The 22,747-nt window shown below is 39.3% G+C and overlaps 2 protein-coding genes across 2 annotated transcripts in view; one reads left to right on the plus strand and one right to left on the minus strand.

Moving 5' to 3' along the window:
- LOC109032115 (cathepsin B-like cysteine proteinase 4) overlaps window positions 1–1,556 on the minus strand; it is a 36,499-nt gene extending 34,943 nt beyond the window's left edge. The window contains exon 1 of the mRNA XM_019044078.2: window positions 1,369–1,556. The gene's annotated coding sequence lies outside the window, so the exon portion shown is untranslated. The remainder of the gene's footprint in view (window positions 1–1,368) is intronic.
- Window positions 1,557–4,482: 2,926 nt separating this feature from the next.
- On the plus strand, window positions 4,483–22,702 carry LOC109032104 (kynurenine/alpha-aminoadipate aminotransferase, mitochondrial). The gene is made up of 10 exons (XM_019044062.2): window positions 4,483–4,693; window positions 9,787–10,116; window positions 12,981–13,149; window positions 14,655–14,844; window positions 15,723–15,839; window positions 16,661–16,804; window positions 17,422–17,601; window positions 18,751–18,877; window positions 19,770–19,978; window positions 22,156–22,702. The coding sequence occupies exons 1-10, from the start codon at window positions 4,681–4,683 to the stop codon at window positions 22,231–22,233; spliced, it is 1,557 nt and encodes a 518-aa protein (XP_018899607.2). The 5' UTR covers window positions 4,483–4,680; the 3' UTR covers window positions 22,234–22,702.
- The last annotated feature ends 45 nt before the right edge of the window (window positions 22,703–22,747 follow it).

The following is a 22,747-nucleotide window of genomic DNA, read 5'->3' on the forward strand; positions in this document are numbered from 1 at the left end:
ATGTTGCTCGCGCGGTCTGATCGCCTTTTTTAGGGGTCACGCGATAGCAGCCTCATATCGACATGACCGGCAACCGCCTTCTTTGAGGTCCGGTCACGGCAAAACCCTCTCCAACGCTCAATCTGATGTAATTTTCAATAAAATTTAATCGCAGCCGAGTGTGCGCTCCCAGCGGCTGACTCAACTTTCAGCTCCTGTTGCTTGAGACTCAAGGCAAAACTTAGAGGACCTTAAAGAGAGGGCATGGACCGGAGACAAGAGTCCTTCCACTAGTATCTTGATAATGGCGGAAGTATTTACTTTCGGGACCTCAAAATTCAACTGTTGACCTACCTACTCGGTTGATGGTTAACAATAGAGTACCTATAGATGGACAGATCGCTTCACGGAGGGCTTAGGGCCCAAAAGTGCAGCAACCCTTCTAACCAACTTCTAACGCACAAAATTTCACAGCCAGTCTGCAGATTCCAATTCTAACCAAGATGGCTAAGAATGTACATACATGAGCGTTCTTCCGCAAAAATGAGTAAATTTGTGCAAAAACTAAGTTAAATGCGTGCTTTATAAACGATGGTTGTGTCAGAGAAAACTCCAGTGGCACTAGCGTGTTTCTCGCGAAATTTTCCGTCGGAACTAGTGCATAAATCGCAAATTCCTGACACATGGAAGAACTCCATTGCTCCGTTATCTTAAGCTTATATCTTATGCTTATGCTATTGCTTTCTTCAGTGCCACACGACAGAATTGAGCATGAAAATAATGAGACGTTCAAACCGCAAGAGAAAGAGACTCAGAGGGCAAGGCTGCCGTGCTAAGGAAGAACGCCGTATGAACCTTCAGGCGTTGTCATATTTCCTTCAATATAAAACACGAATTTATTGGGAAAATTGTGTAAATTTTTCTTCAAATTTTTCAGACATTTCTGTCCGCATTTTGATCGAAAATATCTGAAAATTTCAAAGAAAAATAATCATAATTTTCCTCAAAAATACATGTTTTATTCGGGGATATTTGGCGACTCTCGAAAATTCATACGGTGTTCTTCCTCAGCACGGTAGAAGTGTGTGCAGACGTGACGGTTGAGACGGCGAATAGAACATCCAGGAGCCTGAGAAGAAGAGAATGAGCTGTCCGCACTTAGCTGAACTGAAGAGTGATGAGGGTGAGCACACTGATAAGGGTGAAAGTGAACCGTGATGGTTAGGAGTGGCGCCGGACACAGGGTGAAAGTAGGAGAAGCCCCGTTGCGTTGGGCGTTGGGGTGACATGACGTAGGAGGTGAAAGGAATGTCATAGGTGTCCACGAGACCGGAGAAGGGTCTGCATCTCTTAATTGCTCTCAGAGCAGCGAAGCTATGTTTCACTTACCGTGATAGGGCGACTACAGGCGGCAGACTGACGCTGCACAAAGTTTTGGCCGAGAATCTGGCAACCCTGGGTGGCGTCTCCCTATTTGTTTATAAACAAATCACTTTCCGCCCACGTGGGTTCCAGTACTGATTAACGTCGTACAGAAATTCAATGAACGGCGACGCGACGCGGCCTCGCGTTGCCGTCGGCTGACGTATTCGAAAGAGCACGACCCGCAGTGGAGAGAGTCAATTGGAGAGGTCGGACATGAAGTTTTTGACTAAAACTGCAAATTTTTATGTTTATTTTATCACATTTTAAATTTCCAGGGGTGTCTCTGAACGAAAATGGAGATGTTGCATGTGTAAGGAATTAGCGATTTGACTGTTGATTCTTATGTAAAAGTCCACGAGAAACACGATGGTGCCACTGGTCTTCTCTGAAATCAACTCCCAAGCTCAAAAAAAGCTTTCAAATTGAGGCCAAAATGGAGGGGATATCCCACGCTACCCTGAGAGTTCACCTCTACATCAAGACGAACTCTCCATGCAAAGATAGGGCGCAAATATATTGACAGGGCTGCCACTTTATTTGGGGACTGTAAAACTGAAAACACGGCATCACTGCTAATGTATTTACTCCCTATCTTTGCATGGAGAGTTTGTCTTGATGTAGAGGTGGACTCTCAGGATAGCGTGGGATATCCCCTCCATTTTGGCTTCAACTTGAGAGCTTTTTTTGAGCTTGGGAGTTGATTTCAGAGAAAACCAGTGGCACCATCGTGTTTCTCGCAAACTTTTGCATAAGAATCAACAGTCAAATCGCAAATTCCTCACACATGCAACATCTCCATTTATGTTTATTTTGTCACAATTTTAAATTTCAAGGGGTGTTTTTGGAAGAACATTTTATGAGGAAACCAATGGAACCGCTTTTAGAGCCTCACAGTTTTTTATGAACGGGGTTATAAGCGTTTAAAGTTCCCGAATTTTGTCCGATTTCTCCTATTGACTCGATCCACTGTGCGACCTCCACGTGGGGAAGGAGAGGGCAAGAACTGGGCTGAAGAAAATTCTGAATTTAGATTACACAATATTGTCTAAACTGAAAAGGCTACCTAGCTATTCAATTAAAGAAAGTTACAACTACACGTAGAGCAAGAACCGAAAGCTCTTAAAACACGAACATAATTGGAAAAAATTTTGCCAGTGGATTTCGTCTTGTGGCTCCTCAAAGATACTCCCGGCGCGGTTATCTAATCTGCTCAAAAGTGAACAAGATTTTTCTTGAGGAGTTGTAGGTATATCAACATAATCATTTTCGTGCTGTCTGATAACATTTGTTGATCCTCTTGACCATCTCAAAAGCAATCGAAATTGTTGATGCACTTGAAATATCGGCTGTGAGATAAAGCGGGATTCGATCTAATGACCACTAAACTCAAACCCAGGCCGCAAACCACTCGACGACCACGAGCGAAGCACTTCTAATCAATACAAAATCACTCAAAAATCATGTGCCTGCGGCTTGTTTATAAACAAGACATCGATACTAATCTTATGTTCTAGGGGGTCGCTTTAGAGGACGCTGGGAGAACCGAGAAAGAAAAAAACAATCCAGTTTGATAACTGTTCGTGCATTACAGTAGTGCTCTCTGCCTATTCTTTGAATGGAAGGAGCTATTTCTGAGCATCTACTTTTGTTTCTCCCAGGTGAATTTTTTACAACCGAGTGCAGCTTTATACCTGGCCGAGTGAACACATATACTTTTTTGTTCATTGTGAGTCATGATTCCCTCAATCCTTGAGAACTCATTTCTATTTTTAATATTGATATTTTACGATACATGCTCCTGATTTTTCTCTCAAAATCGATTAAGTTTGTCTTCTTCTGCTGACAACAAGAAATGCAGTCCTTTTTTTGGTTTTAATAACAAAGCATCCCTCAAAAAAACTTGCCATTCAAGGAAGAAATGGAGGCTTTTGTAAAGTCTGAAGAATTCTTCGTCGGTTTTTCATGCTAATTTACAAGATCAAGATCTTCAGAAAAAATTCATCGAATGAATGAACCAAAACTGTTTTCAGTTTCTTTTATGGTGGTAAAGAGTTCGGGTTTATTTTAGTTGGAGCTGTCTTAAAACGAATTGCACTTCAAGAGACAATCATCGATCCTGTAATCAGGATTGCGAAATATTACAGAATTTTTCAACTTTCCTACATTTAACCAGAAGTTTCACCGATAGATATCAAATGTTCTTCAAATGCTCGTATTGAAATTTGACTCACTGCTGTTACCCATTTTCCAGTATTTTAAGCATGTTAAAAAATATGTGGGTTTCATTCATAGTCAAAACATCTTGGTCCATGCTTAAAGGGCGAAGAATGAAATATTTTCAAGATTGTGGATAGCAAAAGATCTTAATAACACTATGTTTTCTTGGAGGAATGAACAATACGGCAGCAATGCTGATTCTTCCTTATGCCTAAGTTACTTTTAAGGATCAAGCTAATGATTATGCTTATGGAGAGAGTTTGTCAAACTCAGCCTTGGTCAAACACATTCGGGCAGATTTTTCAGCTCTGCACTTATCAGTCATCACTAGGTGAGGATCAATATTGATTCCTGAGAGTAATTTTTACACAATGGCGAGACAACGATGACATTTTCTCTCTCAAAAGGCCAACGGCGGTGAACCACAGAAGGCGTCGAAGAGACCAACAAATATTTATTCCGAAGTTAGAGAGACGGGAAATGATGCAACTGGTTGACAAAAATAAATCAGTCTCGCCATGTGGCGCTAGGTACAATATTGTTAACGCCGTGAAAAACGAGGTGAGAGGAAGACCGATTGAGGAGAGGGAAAGCAATGAAAAAACACGCCTCTGTCGCCAAATTTCATCGACAAGGCATACAGTTTGCGAAGAAAAACTCAGCTTTCCAGTGACTTTTGACCACCGCGTCGTGAAAGGCTGGGTGAGAGCGCGGTATCACACCTCTGGCCCCGGTTATCAGGGAGGTTGCACCGTGCGCACCAGAAAAAAAGTTGAATGAAGAATTTTAACTTTTGACGGAGGGGAGGGGAGGGAGGAACTGATTGGCTCTGTCGGAGGGTATAAAAGGCCCGCCTGGCTGCGGCCAGCATCAAACCTCTCGCGCCACACACATTACACACATGACATCGTTTAGTTTGCTCAGATTACACGGTCGATCGAAATTCATAATCATGTTGCGATTCGGTTTGCGATTGCGGGCCTAAATGCAGGATTCCCCTGAAAACCGTTTATAGTGCTTCAAGAGAGAGTGATTGCTCTTTAATTTCAAACTTTCATCATGTCCGGAGCTTGTAAGTACCAAAGTTCATCTTTTTCTCTATTAATGGTCATGACTGGGTAAGAGCTATTGGCAAGGATGAGCAATAAAACAAGCCGGGATGCTCTAATTCGTTCCAAAGGCGTGGCGTGCTTTGCGATAAATCGATTGTTATGCCGTTTAAATCTATAGCAAAGGATCGATAAACGAGATGTTCGCAGCGAACACCTTGATAATCGATTCTTCATTATAGGTATAAATGGCATAACAATCGATACATCGAAATTCACGCCACGCCACTGATTCGTTCGTATTAGAGAAGCGCTCAGCCGTTTCTATACGTAGGCGCGTTTTTAAGTTCCCTGAAGAGGGGGAGAACCATTGGGATGGAAGAACTTGCGCACCAAAATTTCAACTATCAATTATGAGGAAACTACAACATCGCTGAAAAAAATATAAATTAAAGAAAAACAATAATTATCGTCCTCCGTGCTTTGACATCGGAAGCATTAAACAAAAGTATCACAGCTTGTTCATAAGAGTCTTTAATTAAAAAAGTGTCAACTTGGTTCTTTTTCAGTTGAAACTTTGAGGGAAAAGTAATTTTCAAGCGTACTTTTTGAGCTTGCCGATCTCGAAAAAAAATCTCATTTTGAAACTTCAATCTAAATTTTTGACGCGAATGTTTGCCGATAACTTCAAGCTAAACTGTCATGTGCGTGACAAGACATCCAAGCACACTTTTTTTTCAGCAAAAGTCTAATCAGAGGACGCATTTTTTTCAGACATCCCGTAAAATGTGGAAAAACGTCAATCTCTTTTTCCTAGTACCTTTGAAACATCATTTTTATAGGCAGTAAAGCGAACGATTTGTTTTTTAAACTTTGAAAAATATCTAAACCACTGATTAAAAGAGGGGGAAAAATCAAGTCAAATTAATCATTTCGAACCAGGGAAAAGAGAGTTTTGATGCTCAAAAGCGCATACCAATACCATGCTCAGCACTAGTAGATCTACAAACATCTCATTTCCGAAGCACATTAAATGTGGGCAAGGAGAGAAGTGTTTCAGTGCGATTACCAGGCATATTAGAATAAGTGCCCACGAATGGCAGAAAATGAGCTGTTATCCCGAAGAAATCGTTAAATATGTATCTACCCCATTTTTAATGTCAAGTAACACCTACTAGATCAATGAAAAGTTTCGAATAAACGGAATGAGATTTTGGATGAATCATCCCTCTAAAAGTCTTATTTTTCGCATAAATGGCTCATGGCTTTGATCACAAATAACCTTAATTCTCAAGCAGCCTGGATTCAGAGGATAAGGTAGTTTGCATTTTTTATGCTAATACCGCTTTTCAGTTTTAATTTTATTTTTCGACGAATTTTTTTACTTCTCATCTCCTCCTCTTTTGCGTGCAAAAGTTATGCTTATTAACTATTGAGATAACATTGAACTTTACTGTATTTGCGAATGAAATGACAACCAACGGTCGATGACGTCTTTATACTGTAGCAAAAGTTGAAGAGAAAAAGATTTTAGTTCTACAATCATCAAATTTCATAATTTTATGTTTTAACGAATCTCCCTCATCTTCTCCCTCTGCGACAAAAATTTTGACTTCTCAAGTGATCATTATTTCTTTTTAACGAGGAAGCAAACGTAAACTTTTTCCCCCGGTCTTTTACGTGTTTTTTGTCACGCATGAATCCTAATTGAAATACTGTAGACGAAAACGTCAACAAATGCGTGTAAACATACTCTCGACTTATCGAGTTACAAATATTATGTCATATCAGTCCCCGACGCAATTCTGGTAGTCATTGATAACGGCTGACAGCTTCACTGCCACCTGTTGCGATGACGAATTTTTTAAAGACATATTTGAAGGAATGTAATTCCATAAAAATCACATTTTATTGAGCTAATTTCTTATGACTTACAAATAGTCGAGATAAAAAATTATGATTTTCTTTTTTTTAACGCAGGGACTACTTCCTATAAATCCATCCTCCTTAAAACATGCAACTACGTCGATCAATCAATGTCTATTAGCTCTGCTTGTATCGAATTTGAAGAGTGAGGAATGAACGAAGGAGTGAGCGAATTTGAACAGCGTTTCGATTGGTCAGCTTTAAAAAATATTTACAGATACGGTCAGGTATCAGAAAATAATATTGACATTGAAAATACTGATTGCATCGGGATACACTCCTTGTAAGTCGGAAGTAGTTACATAGATTAAAGTTTTATCAAACGCAGTTGATAAACCGCATTGTTTTGATTTTTTCGTTCTTTTTCTTACTCCGACTCCTTCTCACATCCGACAGATAATTCTTTGTGCGCGTCACATAATGCTTTTCATGTGACCGACTTGCAGAAACAATCGCGTTCAGAGTCCGGTAACCCTCATGAGATTTAAATAAAGAAAATATAAACTGAATTTACCCGCATCCTTGAGGTTACCAACCAATGGTTTGGGGATAGGTATACAATGCACGACTAAGTATATGCTCAAAAACCTGTTAATCTCAAATCGTGTAAAGTGCATTACTGTTCATATTTTTAGGACTTTTAAAGGAAATGAGTGCGCGATTTTGAAAACTTTGTGACCGAGTTTGCCCCCTTCTGTTAAGTGCAGTCCATTATTTGGACTTGTAAATGGTGCACATAGCGTCAGCATCACGTTTATTGTTAAATATATTTGTCTATTTTGGAAATAAATTAATGATTTTCCATGAAAGCACCGCCTAAAATAATAATTTTGTCTTTTGTAGCTAAGCCTGTGACTGAGAAGTAATTGAGTTTAAGGAAGTCGCAATTTTCCTTTTCCGATGTTACTTTTCCCTTGAACGTATTTTTCATCTCATTTTTCCGAAATCGCGCGGTCAATCTCCCCGAACCCTAATTTTTATTTGTAAGAGAGAAGCATGACTGACAGAATATCACACTGACCTCCGCACGCAGAAAATAAGTTTAGTTCATATTAGAGACCACAGTTTTTCGGTTCAGAGAGTCCACTGTTTCGGTTACATAGACCAAACTTTGGTTTTGCTAACCAAAATTCAATTCCTAAGACTCAAAGTTTCTGTTAATTAAACCGAAGGACTTAAATGTTTAATATGATCCAAAGTTTAGTCCATGTAACCAAAGAATCGGTGTATTTTTCTCGGTATGGTTGAAATTGATAGACAAAGCTATAGACAAAGAAGACAAAATGGATATGGAGGGATCCTGTTGGTGAAAGCGAGTGGTTGCAATGGTCCTTTTAGTCTATAGGAGCCACCCATTTCAACCAATCAGATCGCTCCATACTCCTTATGTTTTCTTTTTCTATGGCTTTGTCTATCAATTTCAACAATCAGCCGGCTGACATGCAAAAGAATTCACGTGCACAAAGTAGACAGCACCCTATTGACCACACTAAGCGCATTTTTAATTACTTAGTTGTGACCAAAAAAATCTATTTACCCTAATAGGATCTAATACCGACGTGTCTGTCGGTAGATGCACTCGTTTATCGCATCGAAAGGTCGCGCGATAAATAGCGGGTGATGGGTTAATTGGTGTTTAGATTGCCGCCAACTATAAAAAAATCGTGACAGACTAACTTTGTATCTCTAATGATCGGCTTCTTTTTCAAACACTTGAAAAACAACCACCTGATTATACGGTTCTGCCGCTTGGGCTGCCGACACTTCTGTTTAGAAGTATCTGGTTGGTCAACAAATGAAGCCCCGCCCTATCTTCCGTTTTAGTTCAACTTACAAGAAATGCCGCTATATCAGCTGAGAGGTTATGCCATTGGAGAATCAGCGATTTAAGTCTAGTCATTGCGAAAAACAAATCATATATCTCCGGTCTTTGCGGAAGATTTCCTTGAGGTCGTACCCTAATTACGTAACGTCCCAGAGGTATTATGGACGTCACGTTTTTTTCACGCAGCGTTACAGGTGGTAACGAATGGAGAGTCAAGCGTCGTCACGTGACAGTTTTTAATTACTTTACGTAATTAAAATATTAGCATTTATCCGTGCTGAAAGGAACCATGCGAGGGTAAATTGAATCAAAAGGAACTTTGTAAACATAGTTTACGTACTGCATAGTCCTTTTCAATTTAATGTATTTGCACACAGGTCCTTCTTGCAAGAAAACGTTCGATACGTAAAAAATAAATATCTAGGTAAAGACGCGTATTTTGGTTGCGGTGTTTCAAAATCTCCGCTTCTACTTTATTTTTTAAAAGGACTCTCACAATCAGTAAACATCATGGATTGAAATGTTAGCGAACATTTGTGAACAATGTGAAGGAGCTTCACGTTAAGAAGAAGAATCAGAGAAGTTTTCAAGGAATTTCGCTCTGTAGTTTTCCACATTGGAAATCATGTATGGCAGGAAGTATGAAATGTCGGAAACCGAGAGGGGCATTTTTGCAGTTTCACCATCGATTTGTGTATATCTTTGTTACAAAAAAGGTTTATTTAATACATTTGAAGCAGTGGCGTGGCGTGAATTGTGACATATCAATTGTTCTGCCATTTAAATCTATGATAGAGAATCGATTATTAAGGTGTTCGTTGCGAACACTCTGTTTATCGATCATTTTCCATAGGTTTAAATGGCCTAACAATCGATACATCGCAAAGCACGCCACGCCACTGATTTGAAGAGAGTGGAGGAGTGGAGGCAAAAGCAATTTAAGATATCGGTTGGGGTAAGTATATTACTAGGATATTGGGTGCCTTTGTATAAGGACAGTAATATTTAAAATAATTTATTTAAACTGGAGAGCAATGTTTATCGACGTTCTTAAGGTTTACTCTTTACCATGTAACCTACATCCACCGAGAGCTACACGGAGAAAAATGAAATCGCTGATGTAACAATTTTGTAGTATTCGACATGTTACAATGTAGAATTTACTATAAAAAATGTTAATTTAACCATCAGCGTGGTTAAATTATCTTTCCACTATTGTTAAATATATACATTTCAAACATGTCGGACATATTCGTTAACGCAATGTAATTGTTAAATCACCAGTCCATCTTTTCCCGTGTATCTGCTTTTCTAAAACCTATTTCTCAAGTGTCCGCATAAAAACCATGTCTTTTCCACTTTCAGGTCGATTGCTAGATTCCACGAATCTACTAAACCTTCAGAACAGCCAATTCGAAACCAACCTGAAAGCGGCCAAAGAGAACCTGAAAAAACTGAAAGAGAACCAACGGACTTCCCGAGAGAACCTGAGAAACCTGAAAGAGAACCAACGCACCTCCAAAGAATCCCTGAAAACCATCAACATCGCGAACAAGGAAAACAGCATCAGCGAGATGAGGCTCGACTACGGACCCCTTTCCCGAAGGCCAGCGCCTTTGGATCTGGACTTGGACTATGACTACTTCCTCAACACCATATCCAAAGGCAGACGCCCCGCTGAACTGCGAGAACTTAGTGAGTATTACCGGCGTATTTGAGTCGATGGTCTCGAAAAAGGGCCACACAAAAAAAAATCTCGGTGTATTTACTAAGAAAAGGGTAAAATTACCAAGAATTCAGGGTTCTATTTGATCCCAGTTTAATCTTGGTGAAATTACCATTTATGGAATTGGTAATTTTACCGAGAAATCTCGGTAATTTTACTGGACCTTGGTAAAAACGCCAATATTTTGTATCGATTGTGGTAGAATTACCGAGATAAAATGGCAAAGTTACCGGGAACTGATTACCAATAAAAGTGGTAATCTTACCTGGAAAAAACAGTAAAAATACCGGTTTTTAGGTAAGCTTACTAGTCTGTCTTGGTAAAATTACCAATAATTGATTAAAAAAAAAAGTGAGATGGTAAAGGTACCAACGGACCTTGGTAAAAACGCCGAGAATTTTTTCTACTTTACGCTGGTTAAGATGAAAGATCTTTAATTTTCTGCTCATAGATGAAATATGATGCAGGTAGACATCTTAAACTAAGGTATCGAAATAAAGCCGCGGAAACACAAACAATAATAATTTAATCACCTCGTGATTAGTAATTTTTCATGCCGGAAAAAGCAAAAACCAAACACATATTTCATGCATGCAATGGCATTTATCTATCAGAAAAGAATCAAGAATATTACATCGTTGTAATGTATTGTATTGGGTAACATTTTCTTTAGGAGGAGAGACCGAGACCACACGACAAAATAAAACTTATAAAGTAAGTCATATATCTTTAAAGTAATCCATATTACTCTGCAGAAAAACCAAAAGCTGGTTGAATGTTCTATCTTTTTCTCTCGATAGGATAACATGAACAATCTTAGCATGATTTCAAAGTATACGATTCATTTCCGGTTCACTTAGTCCAAATATAATGTGCGCAGTTCGTATTGTCACTTTAATTGGCCTCTTCATGTGTGAACTCTTTTCCTTAAGCAGTACAAGAAACTAAAAAAATTCAACAGCATTTGTTTTTAAAACGAAAATTCGGAGATCATGTAATCCTTGTTACTTTAGTCATAAAAAATGAGTCAAGAAATCGCAACTTTCCACAAAGTAGCGGAAAATTTCTTTCTCGAGATCTCTACACGTCCCTAAATTTAGTTCAACAATGAGTCTACTTCCTAACCCGATAACCTCATGCTTTTTAATTTATAAATAAAATACACGTGCTCAGTTAGTCATTGTACAATGTACATGTCAATTTGCCTTACTCTGTCTTTATTTCGTGATATACAGATTTATCAACAAACGAAGTAGAAAAAAAGAGACGAGAAACCAGAAAATCAGACGCAATAACTATTCAAGAGCGTGCATTCCGACCCACAGTTGTCTTGTATCTTTGAAAACTCGATTATTCTACTTTGAATGTGCCGAGAAAAAAATCCTAATTTTGCGGCCGTTTGTCACCGCTGCAAAAGAAGCTTAATCTCTTTCGATTAAAATCACGCTGCTGATCACCCACTACGGATTGGCTGACCTTTCGGACAAAAACGACTGATTAACATCTTGAAAAGGCCCGCATTTTGCGTCGTAGAGTGTCGATTATCGATTTTTAAGCTAACTTACCGCTATCACTAGACCCAACGACCGTGGAATGTGCTCTTAGGTTAGATAACACCGAATGTTGAATGGGCGGAAAAGAATAAACGACATTCAACAATGCGTAACACAGTAAAGTATCAATGGTCAGGCTCCTCCCCTATTTCTGATTTTTCTCGACGGTTTGAGTTTGCACACCGAGCTAGCGTCATTCTCAGATGCTCGTAATCGAATCGACAACAAGATCGGTTTTGTTTTAAAATTGATGCGGGAAAAGCATTGCTACATGCATTGAAAAAATTACTCAACGGTAAAAAATACTTTTTAATTGAGCATCCGGTTTTCAGTTTAATGTGGCAGGAATTAAAATTGTTAAGGCTGAAAAAGCCAATTGCAGATTGACAAAATTATCAGTCACTGGGCGATGAAGCTATTGCGGTGCGCGGTATACTTTTTGGGCTACCTTGCAAAATGCAGGCGCAACATATCGCCCCGATTTGTCACCCTCTCTGATTGTTCTGTTTAAAGATTTCACTGAAAGCAGCGTGATGACTTGAATGAAATCGCATTAACGCAAGTCTCGCCGCCCGAATTTCACTTTAGAAACAATGAACCAAGTATTTCTGCTTGAAACATGCTCACAATTGAGAAATGAGCATTTTCCAACGCGTGCTGAAGTAATTTCTGGAGTGGATCCAGCAGTGGCGTGGCGTGAATTGCAACGTATCGATTGTTGCCATTTAAACCTATGGCAAAAAACCGATTATTGAGGTGTTCGCTGGGAACACCCTGTTTATCGATCCTTCTCTATAGGTTTAAATGGCATAACAATCGATATTTCGCAAAGCACGTCACGCCACTGGGATTCAGCCATCTTTTTTGTACAGTTTCTACCCCTTTTCTACTTCATTGAGATATTGAGGCAAATATTCTATTCATCCATTAATAACTTAATTTGCAATGCATTATCATCAACGGTTTCCTCGAAAAATTTTACACCGGTAAAAAAAACCTCTTGGACCAATGCCGCGGTGCATTGACTTAAGAGTGCAGTTTCTTGTCGCCAGATTAAAGAGTCTTGAACTCTTGTTTCAAGCGGATTTTGCATTGATTCAAGCGGATTTTGCATCGAAACAAGAGTCCAGACTCTTAAATCCGGCGACAAGAAACTGCACTCTTGAACCAAGATGTTTTTTTTTACCAGTGTAATGTCCCAAAATTTTGAAAGATATGGTTCCCCTCTAAACTGTGGTACAGTCATGCAGGAATGTAATTTTTATATTTATTTTTTTTAGCCTCTTTGATTGCGAAACTGCCCCCTGATGCGATCAAGTTCGGCGTCGGTGTACCCAATGGCTCGACCTTCCCTTTCAAGGAGATCAAAGTTACCCTCAAGGACAACTCAGTGGCCGTCATCGATGGAGAACGTCTCGCCGAGGCTCTTCAGTACCTCCCATCTAGCGGGTAAGACCCCACCTCATCTCGTAGTCGGAGACATTTAATCATAATTGGACCACATTTTGCAATTTGGACCTATAGATTCTAGCCCTGTTTAAGAACAACGTATGTGCCATTAGTTTTCCTATGCACATAAGTGTTTTTCCAGAGGAGCCAAAATTTATAGTTCCAAATTGCAAAATGCAGCCCAATTAGCCCAACTCCTCTTTATATTGCTTACTTATTATTTCGTATGTCGCAGTCAATTAGCAATCGCCTGCAATTTGCAAGCAGTTCACACGTTGTTTCAATAAATAGCAATAATGCGCATCGGCGTAATGCAATTTTTAAGGGTTATGGTCTTCAAAAGTATGAGCTCGGCTTGAAGCGCCTTCATTTTTTGTGATACCCTACGCTTTGACATAATGTTAGTTTAGTTGCATGTCCGATGTCAACCCAACTAATGTCTCGGAGTTCACTACACGCTCTTCTGAGTGTGCATATTCCTGCCATGTTTTTAAGGATGGGAAAGTGTCTATTCACATCATCGGCAACATAATCAGCACTCTAATCTTGTTCTTTTATTTTTGAATTTTATGACTCTCTATATTTATTTACCACTGGCTTGTAAATTTCCGGCGATTGCCAATTGCCTGCGACATATTATGTATGTAAAGTCGGTCCTACAACGCACTCTGACTTTCTCCGACACCCAAACGCCACTTATGGCTATTCTCCTAGAGGTTGTCGGGCAACTGACACCGCAACATCTCTCGATCAACGTCCTGCCGCCATCCCTTTACGTGACGTCCCCTACTTATTATCACGTTTTATTTTTAACACAAAAACCGAGCAACATAACGTCTTGAAACTTCTCATGGATTTGTCCTAGATTGCGAGGCATATTTTTTTAAAATTGCAAAGTAGAATTTTACTGAGTCTTCTAGTAAAAAAAAAGCGCGAGGATAATATTAGACACCGTGAGATGTAGTTAGGATCATTCTGGCTGAGTGCGTCCAGTTTTTGCCTTGCGTAAAGCACTGGGCAACTTTTAGAAGTTATATGTGCTGCTATATGTGCATTTTTATTAGTAAAAATGCACATATAGTGGTACAGTACAGACAAAAGAGCACACTTGAAATGGACCGCGTTAAACAGAAAGGAACCAAGCTACATCAGCTATTGCCAAATTTAATCGGCTAGTTTAATTTTTTACATGAAAACGGTTGTGCGGATTTTTGTGCAAATATCTATGAATTTTCTCCATATTACAAAGCAAATTCCTAAAAATTTTCAAAGGAATCCGCATAAACGTTCTCTCGTAAAGAATGAAATCCCCCCTGTTAAATTTGGCAACAGCTGATGTGGCTTGGTTCCTTTCTATTTAACGGGGTCCAAACGTACCCCAAATTCATCTGTCAACACTTTCCCGCTCAATCTATAACTACCTAATATCGCCAAATGTAATTTATTTTTGGTTGCGAACACTGAGAAAACTTGATTTGTGATTGAATCGTTATATTCTGCTTCAGAATGGCATCATTGATCAGCACATTGAAAGATGTGCAAGACAGAGTACATGGAACCCAAGACTGGACAAAACGGAACATCATCATAACCGCCGGCGCCCAAGAAGGGCTTTGCAAAGTTGTAGAAATGGTCGTGGAACCTGGTGATGCAGTCATTCTACAGAACCCTGTCTACACCGGAGTCCTCGATTGTGTAAGTGGACATGTGATATGTGGGGGTCATTCATAAATACGTGTGATCCTCCAGAGGAGAGAAGAGTGTGATCCTGTCTTAAGGGTGCGTTACAGGGAATTGGTCAAATGAAGTTATTTTCTTACATACCACACATAAGTCCACGCTTTTTCAGACTTCGTCAGAGGAGCAGTCATCTTGAATCTTCCATTTAATTTCAATGCTAAACCGACGTCAAACTTTCTTCTGTCGAAGTCTGATAGTGCGAGAGCTTATTTTGCGTGAAGTCCACGTGGCGAGGGGTGCTGATCTGTGTCATACGGGTGCATTGCAGGGAAAAACTGAATCGTGAACTAGGATTTTCGGCAGTACGTGATTTATGAACAATCCCTACTTAAGATAGCAAGATATTAAACATACTTTTTTATTATATATTCATAAGAAGAATAACATACGAAACTTTCGTACGAAACAGTTATATGTGTCAATGTCACATGCAGGTTGTGTTCTGCTTTTTGGATGAAAAAGTATCGCAGAGACCTAAACTTCATAAGCACCGCATAAATTCAGTAGAGATGTAGGTACCACATGTTGCATCCTCTCACATTGAAGGAGCTTTGTATGCAGTAGAGATTCATACCTGTATACATCCTTCTCTAGAGGAGGACTAATTTTTTAAAACATAATATGAACATGCCAATTAATAAAATGCGTTAATACATACATTTCCAGGTGTCAATTTTTCCCTAGACCCCTAAAAGTTAATGATTACCAATTTACTTTTGACGTCTTTGGATGCAGCTTCAAAAGAGCTACTTACTTATAGTACAAATACTATCTCAATTTTGTCGGGAAGTGCCATTTTGATCCTCTTCATGATATTATTTTTTCTGTTACAGTTCAGACCTTACCAATGCGAATACATAGCTGTTGACATGGACCAAGACGGAATGAGACCAGATATCCTAAGGGAGATGCTGGCCGATCGCAAACGGGAACAGAAACCAATGCCAAAGGTAATTTTCCTTTGAAATATATTATTTTGGCATATATTTAGGTAAATAGGAGATAGTTTCAAGAGTCAAATTTTAAATGCATTGACTTTTACATTTACTGCGATTGCATGAAAATATTACGAGAATTCTCTTGATATATGCTTTTACGAGTATGCTTCAATAGAACATTCAAAGACCTTGAGTAGACTTTTGCGTTCTATGAAGTGTTATCCGGTGGCGATTTTGTAAGTTGGCAACATCGGTTTTTCCATTTAAATCCATTAAAAATATCGAATTTAGGTGAGGCAGCGTTTACAAAGAAGAAAGAATCTATTGTTTGACACGCATCTAAAATGTAGGAAAAACGGCGTTGCCAACTTCCAAGAATCGCCACTGGTGTTATCTTTAAAGATACTTGCAATTTGGATAGCTGAACCCGCGCTATGAGAACTGAACTTTCTGAAAAATCACGAGAAGATTAACGGTTTATAATTTTTAGATTCGGGTTATCCTTCGCTTTCAAGTCACCTCTATCTTTGTTGAAAGTAAGTATCATCTGTGAAGCTTAAATTTTATCAATGGCATTTTTAGTTTATTTTGCAACTGGACTTCTTTGTGGAAATAATTTTGCCAACTCAATGAAGTATTTATCTACAAGCGGTGCCACTGTGGCAGTTACCTAGAGGTATAATTCCCAAAGACAGAGTTGTAGTCGCCAAACACATAACCTTACGTTAGAATAATAAGAGGATGCAATTCGCCCAGCGACTTTAGATTGAAGCCGTTAGAAGTCAGTGTAATTCGAAATTTTTGTTCAATGAAAGGAGTAATTTTTGTTTCAGATTATGTACGTGAACCCGACAGCGGCAAATCCTTGCGGCGTGACGCTGAGTGAAGAGAGAAAACGCGAAATCTACCAGCTGGCTTGCGAGTACAATTTCCTGATTCTCGAGGACGACCCGTACTATTATCTAGGATTTGATGAGGTGAGTACCGAAAAACCAGCGCCAAGCTGAAAAATGAGAGAGAGAAAAAAATTGCGTTCATTCTGAATAACTGTTTCATCCTGTAGAGGAAATATCGACGGTGTAAGTCGGCAATCACATAACTCGGTTTGCGACGTCGCAGACTTCCTGCCACACTTTATTTTTTAAACGGACTATACTAATCAACGGAAATTCTTTGAAACTGCTGTGATTTTTCACCTTTGCGCGAAGAAAATTCTGCAAAAACTTCAAGGAATGATGCCAATTTGTTCTCCTTTAAAAAAATAACATAGAAGCGGAGATTTTCAGACACCGCAAACGAGATATGTGTGATTGCACATTTACACCGTCAAAATGTTGGGGTACACGATGCGCTAAAACATTATTCCACTTTTTGAGGAAAAGAACCATGAAAATAATATTGAGTGCAAATGACGTATTTTCTGTAGGGATGTAACAGACACCCTAACATGTTCTATTTTGCTTCACTTGCGCTTTAAGCAAAAAAGAATTCGCTCATGTGGAAACGTATAGTTGAGATGTATTTCTTGCGCATGCGGAGAGAATAATCCCATGGCAAACATGATATGGTAATTGATATGGTTTTTTCATTTCAGACATACCCGGTTAGTTTCCTATCGATGGACACAGAGGGTCGCGTTCTGCGGTGCGACTCGTTCTCAAAAATTTTGTCATCTGGTCTGCGCCTGGGTTTTGTCACTGGTCCTATGCCTCTTTTGCGTCGTCTGGAGCTTCACATGCAGGTCTCCACTCTCCATGCCTCCGCTTTGTCTCAGGTATGAGAAAATCTTCCTCTCCAATATTCAAGGTTGCAATTTTTCATGAAAAATAAAATCTTGAAATTTCATGTGAAATCTGTCATAATATGAAAAATATTATTCGAAATTAAATGCAAGATTAAATGAAAGGCGACTGGTTTTTGCTTTTTGGTGTTGTTTACTGCGTGTTGCATACCCAGCCCCTGAGGGCATGTTTCATATTTTTATATTATTCACAACTTTGTGAAATTTCATGAAATATTTCACGGAAATTTTCAATACTTCATATTTTTCATTTCACTCGTGCAACCCTGCCAGTAAATCGACTAGTCTAGTGCACAGAGAAAAAATGAGATGGCCGCATTTTGAGGAATTTTTTACTGTGTGACGGAGGTAGGCACAATACGTTGTCGATGTAGTAGCAAAATCCGAAATTCAAAGCATGAAAAAAGGACGACGGCGTCTGCTTTTTTTCTCTCTTTTTCTTAGAGTCTACTATGCTTAATTCTTGTAGAGTATCTAAAAATAATAAGATCTGTCTAAACAGCAACTTTCTACGTTCAATATTAGTCGAGGTATCGAACTTTGAAAAGTCGGGTTTTTGACGTCATCCACCGCGGTAATATAACACCCTAGGTTTTTTTTTCCACCTTGCTTTCACCCGAGTTTTACGTCGAACAAACAGCGCAAATGTGCGTCACAGCTACTTTTTTCTTTTCTCCGTAAGTCTAATGCGCTTGTGTAATCAGACTTTTCCAGTTAGGATTTTCCACATTTCAATTTATAGGATATCCGCGCAAGGTGTTCAAAAGATTGTCTTACTCATGCAGCCCATAGCGTGATATTAGACTGGTATTCGTCAGAGAGCTTGACTGAAAGTTGATTAACAACTGATTGAAAATATTGATTTTTCGTGCAACTTTACAGGGAACGGTGCTCGATTTTTTCATACTTTTTTATTTTTTTTTTATTTTTTCCCCCCATTCGCGTGAGAAGCGTACGTTTTAAGCGGTCTTTTGATTTGCCAATTCAATACTTTTTTATTGATCAACATGGAAAGAAACGTTTGATGATCCTTTGCATTTTTCATTGCTTTTTCCTCATTTATGGGCGAAACTGTGCCATTTTCTCATTACTAACGCATTCCATTTTCCTTTTCAAACGCAGGTTGTGCTCTACCAGTTGCTTAAAAAATGGGGTTTTGAAGGTTTAAGAGAACACTTCGCCGGAATCAAGAAATTCTACCGTCAGAAACGAGATCTTATGATTGCAGCAGCACAAAAACACTTAACAGGTGCGTATCTACTCTCAAACTTACCCCTTGGAATAGAGCCTTCTTTGGACCATCATAACAGCAAAAAAATGTGGTCATAAGTTCAAAGCGGCACCGGCGTGCCGTGTAACTTCTGAGCAAACCAGCTCAACAGAAGAAATCAAGTCACATCTTAAAAAATGGTCAGAAGTAGTTTTGAGCTTAGCTATAATTGTCCATTTTACTCTTTTGTTTTTCTTTTTTTTTAAAGTTAAGGTAAGGTATACGTTGAATGTGAAAATATGAAGTGAACTTCATCAGCTGCAGTATAGGTAACGTTGAAGCCAATGTAGAAACATAGCTACAAACCTAAAGTGATCAGTTGACTCACAATCAGTTCTTCTCACTGAACCTCGGACCCTCGATCCACTTACAGCACTTTTACCATCGTGCCATTTCTGGTCATTTGTAGCTCCATAGTTTGACCTTAAAATGATTTTATGATATGAGCCATTTTCAGACCTGGTCTTCTGCCGCACATTGGGCTAAAATGCTTATGATCAAGGGAGTGATTTTCACAGTACAAACCGCTAAAGAGATGTCATTGTGATATCGACGGCTTAAGTCCGCAATCATTTATTTCGCGTTTGCGATATCTGAAAATCTCCGCCTCTATGTTACTTCATTTAAAGAGAACAAATTGAAATCATTCCTTGCAATTTTTGCAGAATTTTTTCCGCACAGCGAAGAAAAGTATCGGCAGTTTTATTAAACTGCGTCGAGTAGTTTTCCGTTTAAAAAATAAAGTATGACAGAAAATCTGCGCTACGTCGTGAACTGAGTTATGTGATTGCCGACTCACACCGTCGATATATTTTTTTCGCTTGAAAGGTAATCAACCAATAGAACTAATGAGATTCTTTGTACTTACTAGGTCTAGCAGAATGGAACAATCCAAGCGGGGGAATGTTCCTGTGGTTGCGCGTCAAAGGCATTGATGACGCGCGCTCTCTGGTGACGAAGAGATGCGTTGACAACAACCTCGTCTGTGCCCCCGGGTACGTCTTCATGGCCGATGGCAACAAACCCTGCCCATACATGCGACTCTCGTTCTCCCTGTGCTCGGCCGAACAGATTGACATGGTGAGTTCATTCACATCCAGAAGCGGATCTAGCAATGGAGATGTTGTATGTGAGAAATTTGCGATTTGACCATCGATTTATACGTAAAAGTTCGCGAGAAACACGATAGTGCCACTGGTTTTCTCTGAAGTCAACTCCCAAGCTCAAAAAAAGCTCTCAAGTTGAAGCCAAAATGGAGGGGATATCCCACGCTATCCTGACAGTCCACCTCTACATCAAGACAAACTCTCCATGCAAAGATAGGGAGCAAACACATTGACAGGGATGCCACTTTATTTGTGGACTCTAAAACTGAAAACACGGCATCACTGCTAATGTATTTGCTCCCTACCTTTGCATGGAGAGTTGGTCTTGATGTAGAAGTGGACTCTCAGGGTAGGGTGGGATATCCCCTCCGTTTTGGCCTTAACTCGAGAAATTGTTTTGAGCTCGGGAGTTGATTTCAGAGAAAACCAGTGGCACCATCGTGTTTCTCGCCAACTTTTACATAAGAATCAATAGTCAAATCGCAAATTCCTCACACATGCAACATCTCCATTTGGCAACACCGGGTTTTCTCTATATAAACCTATGTTAATTAATCGCTTCTTGTCGGAGCACCTAGCCCCTCCAAGAATCGATACCTTTCCATAAGTTTAATAGGGGGAATTTGGTGTTGCAAAACCGCGGGATCCGACAATGAGTCCAAAAACGATAATGCTATTGATGACGGAGTAAGCTACGAAATACCCTCAGTGGAGATAGCAATTTGAAACAATAAAACAAAGTGTACCACCAGAACTAAATTTACCCTTCATTCACTGGTAAAAAAAACACTTTGGATCTAGAGTCCAGACTCTTAAAACCTTGACGAGAACAAGGACTCTTGATTCCATCAGATTTAAGCTTAAATGAAAAGGAATTCCGCTCAAATTAAGAGGCTTGGTTCTTGATTTAAGCTTAAATCTGATTGAATCAAGAGTCATTTTTCTTGTCAATGTTTTCAAGAGTCTGGACTCTAGATCCAATGTGTTTTTTTTTACCAGTGATTGCATGAGCCAATCACCGTTTTTGTAGGGAAAAAATTGCATGGATACTGATACTATATACTCCAAAATACTATAAGAATTCTTATAGCCGGCTAAAGGAGGCGATAGAAAATCATATAGCTGGCTGTAGGAAGCAGAGAAAATCCTAGAGCCGGGTTATACGAAGCGATAAAACATTATGAAGGCGGGCTATAGTTCCTATCGCTGGATTACACACTTTATCGCCATCTGCTGTGAAAGGCTATAAGAAATTGTGTCGAAATTCGTGTGCTTTGAAAATCATTAAGTTTGATACGGAACCACCTTAATATTTACAAAACGCACATTATATTTTCCTTTAATACATATTTTGTTTAATCAATTAAAATGAGAATAATCCATACAGAGCGTGCAAACATTTCAAAATCATGAGTTGAAAAACGCTGACTCCGCCAGATTAAATATTAGAGCCTAACACAAAGCGGAGCGGCGACGCACTGGCGCCTACAAACCTAACAGGGATACTTCACGCATTGCGCAACGCGTGAAGTATCCCTGTTAGGTTTGTAGGCGCCAATGCGCGTTTCGCGCTGGCCGCCCGCCCGCCCGCCGCGCCGCAGCGTACCACGGCGCTTGAAGCAACTATTTCACACCAGAGGTATTGCACTGTATCATACGGAATGGAAGGCGCTAGCATATTAGGAATGGCAGGCATCCGTCAAAAGTACAGAGCTTTCCTCGCAAAATAAATCAAGATACTACGACCAAAAAAGAGAGCGGTAGTCCAAAAAGTCACCAAGTCCTATATAGGAATCGTAATTAGTAACGTTCAGCATACACTGTATCGCCTGGCTATTGCTAATCGCCATCGCCTATAAAAGGCTATAAGAAATTGTGTAGCCGCGCTATAGAAGCTATTTGAAATCTTACAGCCGGATGTAGGTCAATGGTATTTTGGATCATATATTCTACTGCCAATTTTTACGAGGGATTTTATACGACACGTACGACTCGTTATTATTGTAACTGTATAGTTTTCAGCAAGTGCATTTCCAAGTAGTTACATTTCTAAGAATTGCTCCTTCATTGAGTTAGAAAGTACATCTTAATCATCACGTGATAAGAGAGAAAGTGATATATCTACAATATTGTTTATTTTTGTGATTCCAGGGTATCAGCAGGCTAGCCAGGCTTATCCGAGAGGAGCAGCTGGCTACTCGTTTGCCATGTCAATGTGTGCAAGTTTGACATTAAAGAATAATTGCTCGATCCAGTCTCAAAAGCATCACACACTGTTCAATTCACCCCTCGTGATTGGGCAAAGTATATCCCGAGTATACTTTCTGTTACATATCACATCAAAATTTTGAGATCAACCCCAACAGAATATCACGGTTTTCAGGTTTAACTGTAATATGGGGATACTTGAATACTCATTTCTTTAATCTCTCAATGAGTGCGTCGATTGAAAACGATAAGATAATGATCTCAGCCATTCTTTTCGGCATCTCCCAATGTTGTATAAAGTAAAAGTAATCAGTCGTATGGTGTTTTTGAAGATTTTTAATTTTAAGTTTGGTAGATTGTTATATTAGGTCTCGCACTCTTCTATTTGTTTTAGGTTTGTTTCACTTGCATGTAAACTAGATCTAAGTTTGTTGCACTTGCATGTAAACTAAATGAAAATAAATATAGGTGTAGACAGTGAGCATATCAACCCTCGGCTTTCAATTTGCATGCTACCCACCGAATGTTTTTAAGT

The sequence above is a fragment of the Bemisia tabaci genome, chromosome 7, assembly GCF_918797505.1.
Source record: "Bemisia tabaci chromosome 7, PGI_BMITA_v3".
Lineage (NCBI taxonomy): Eukaryota > Metazoa > Arthropoda > Insecta > Hemiptera > Aleyrodidae > Bemisia > Bemisia tabaci.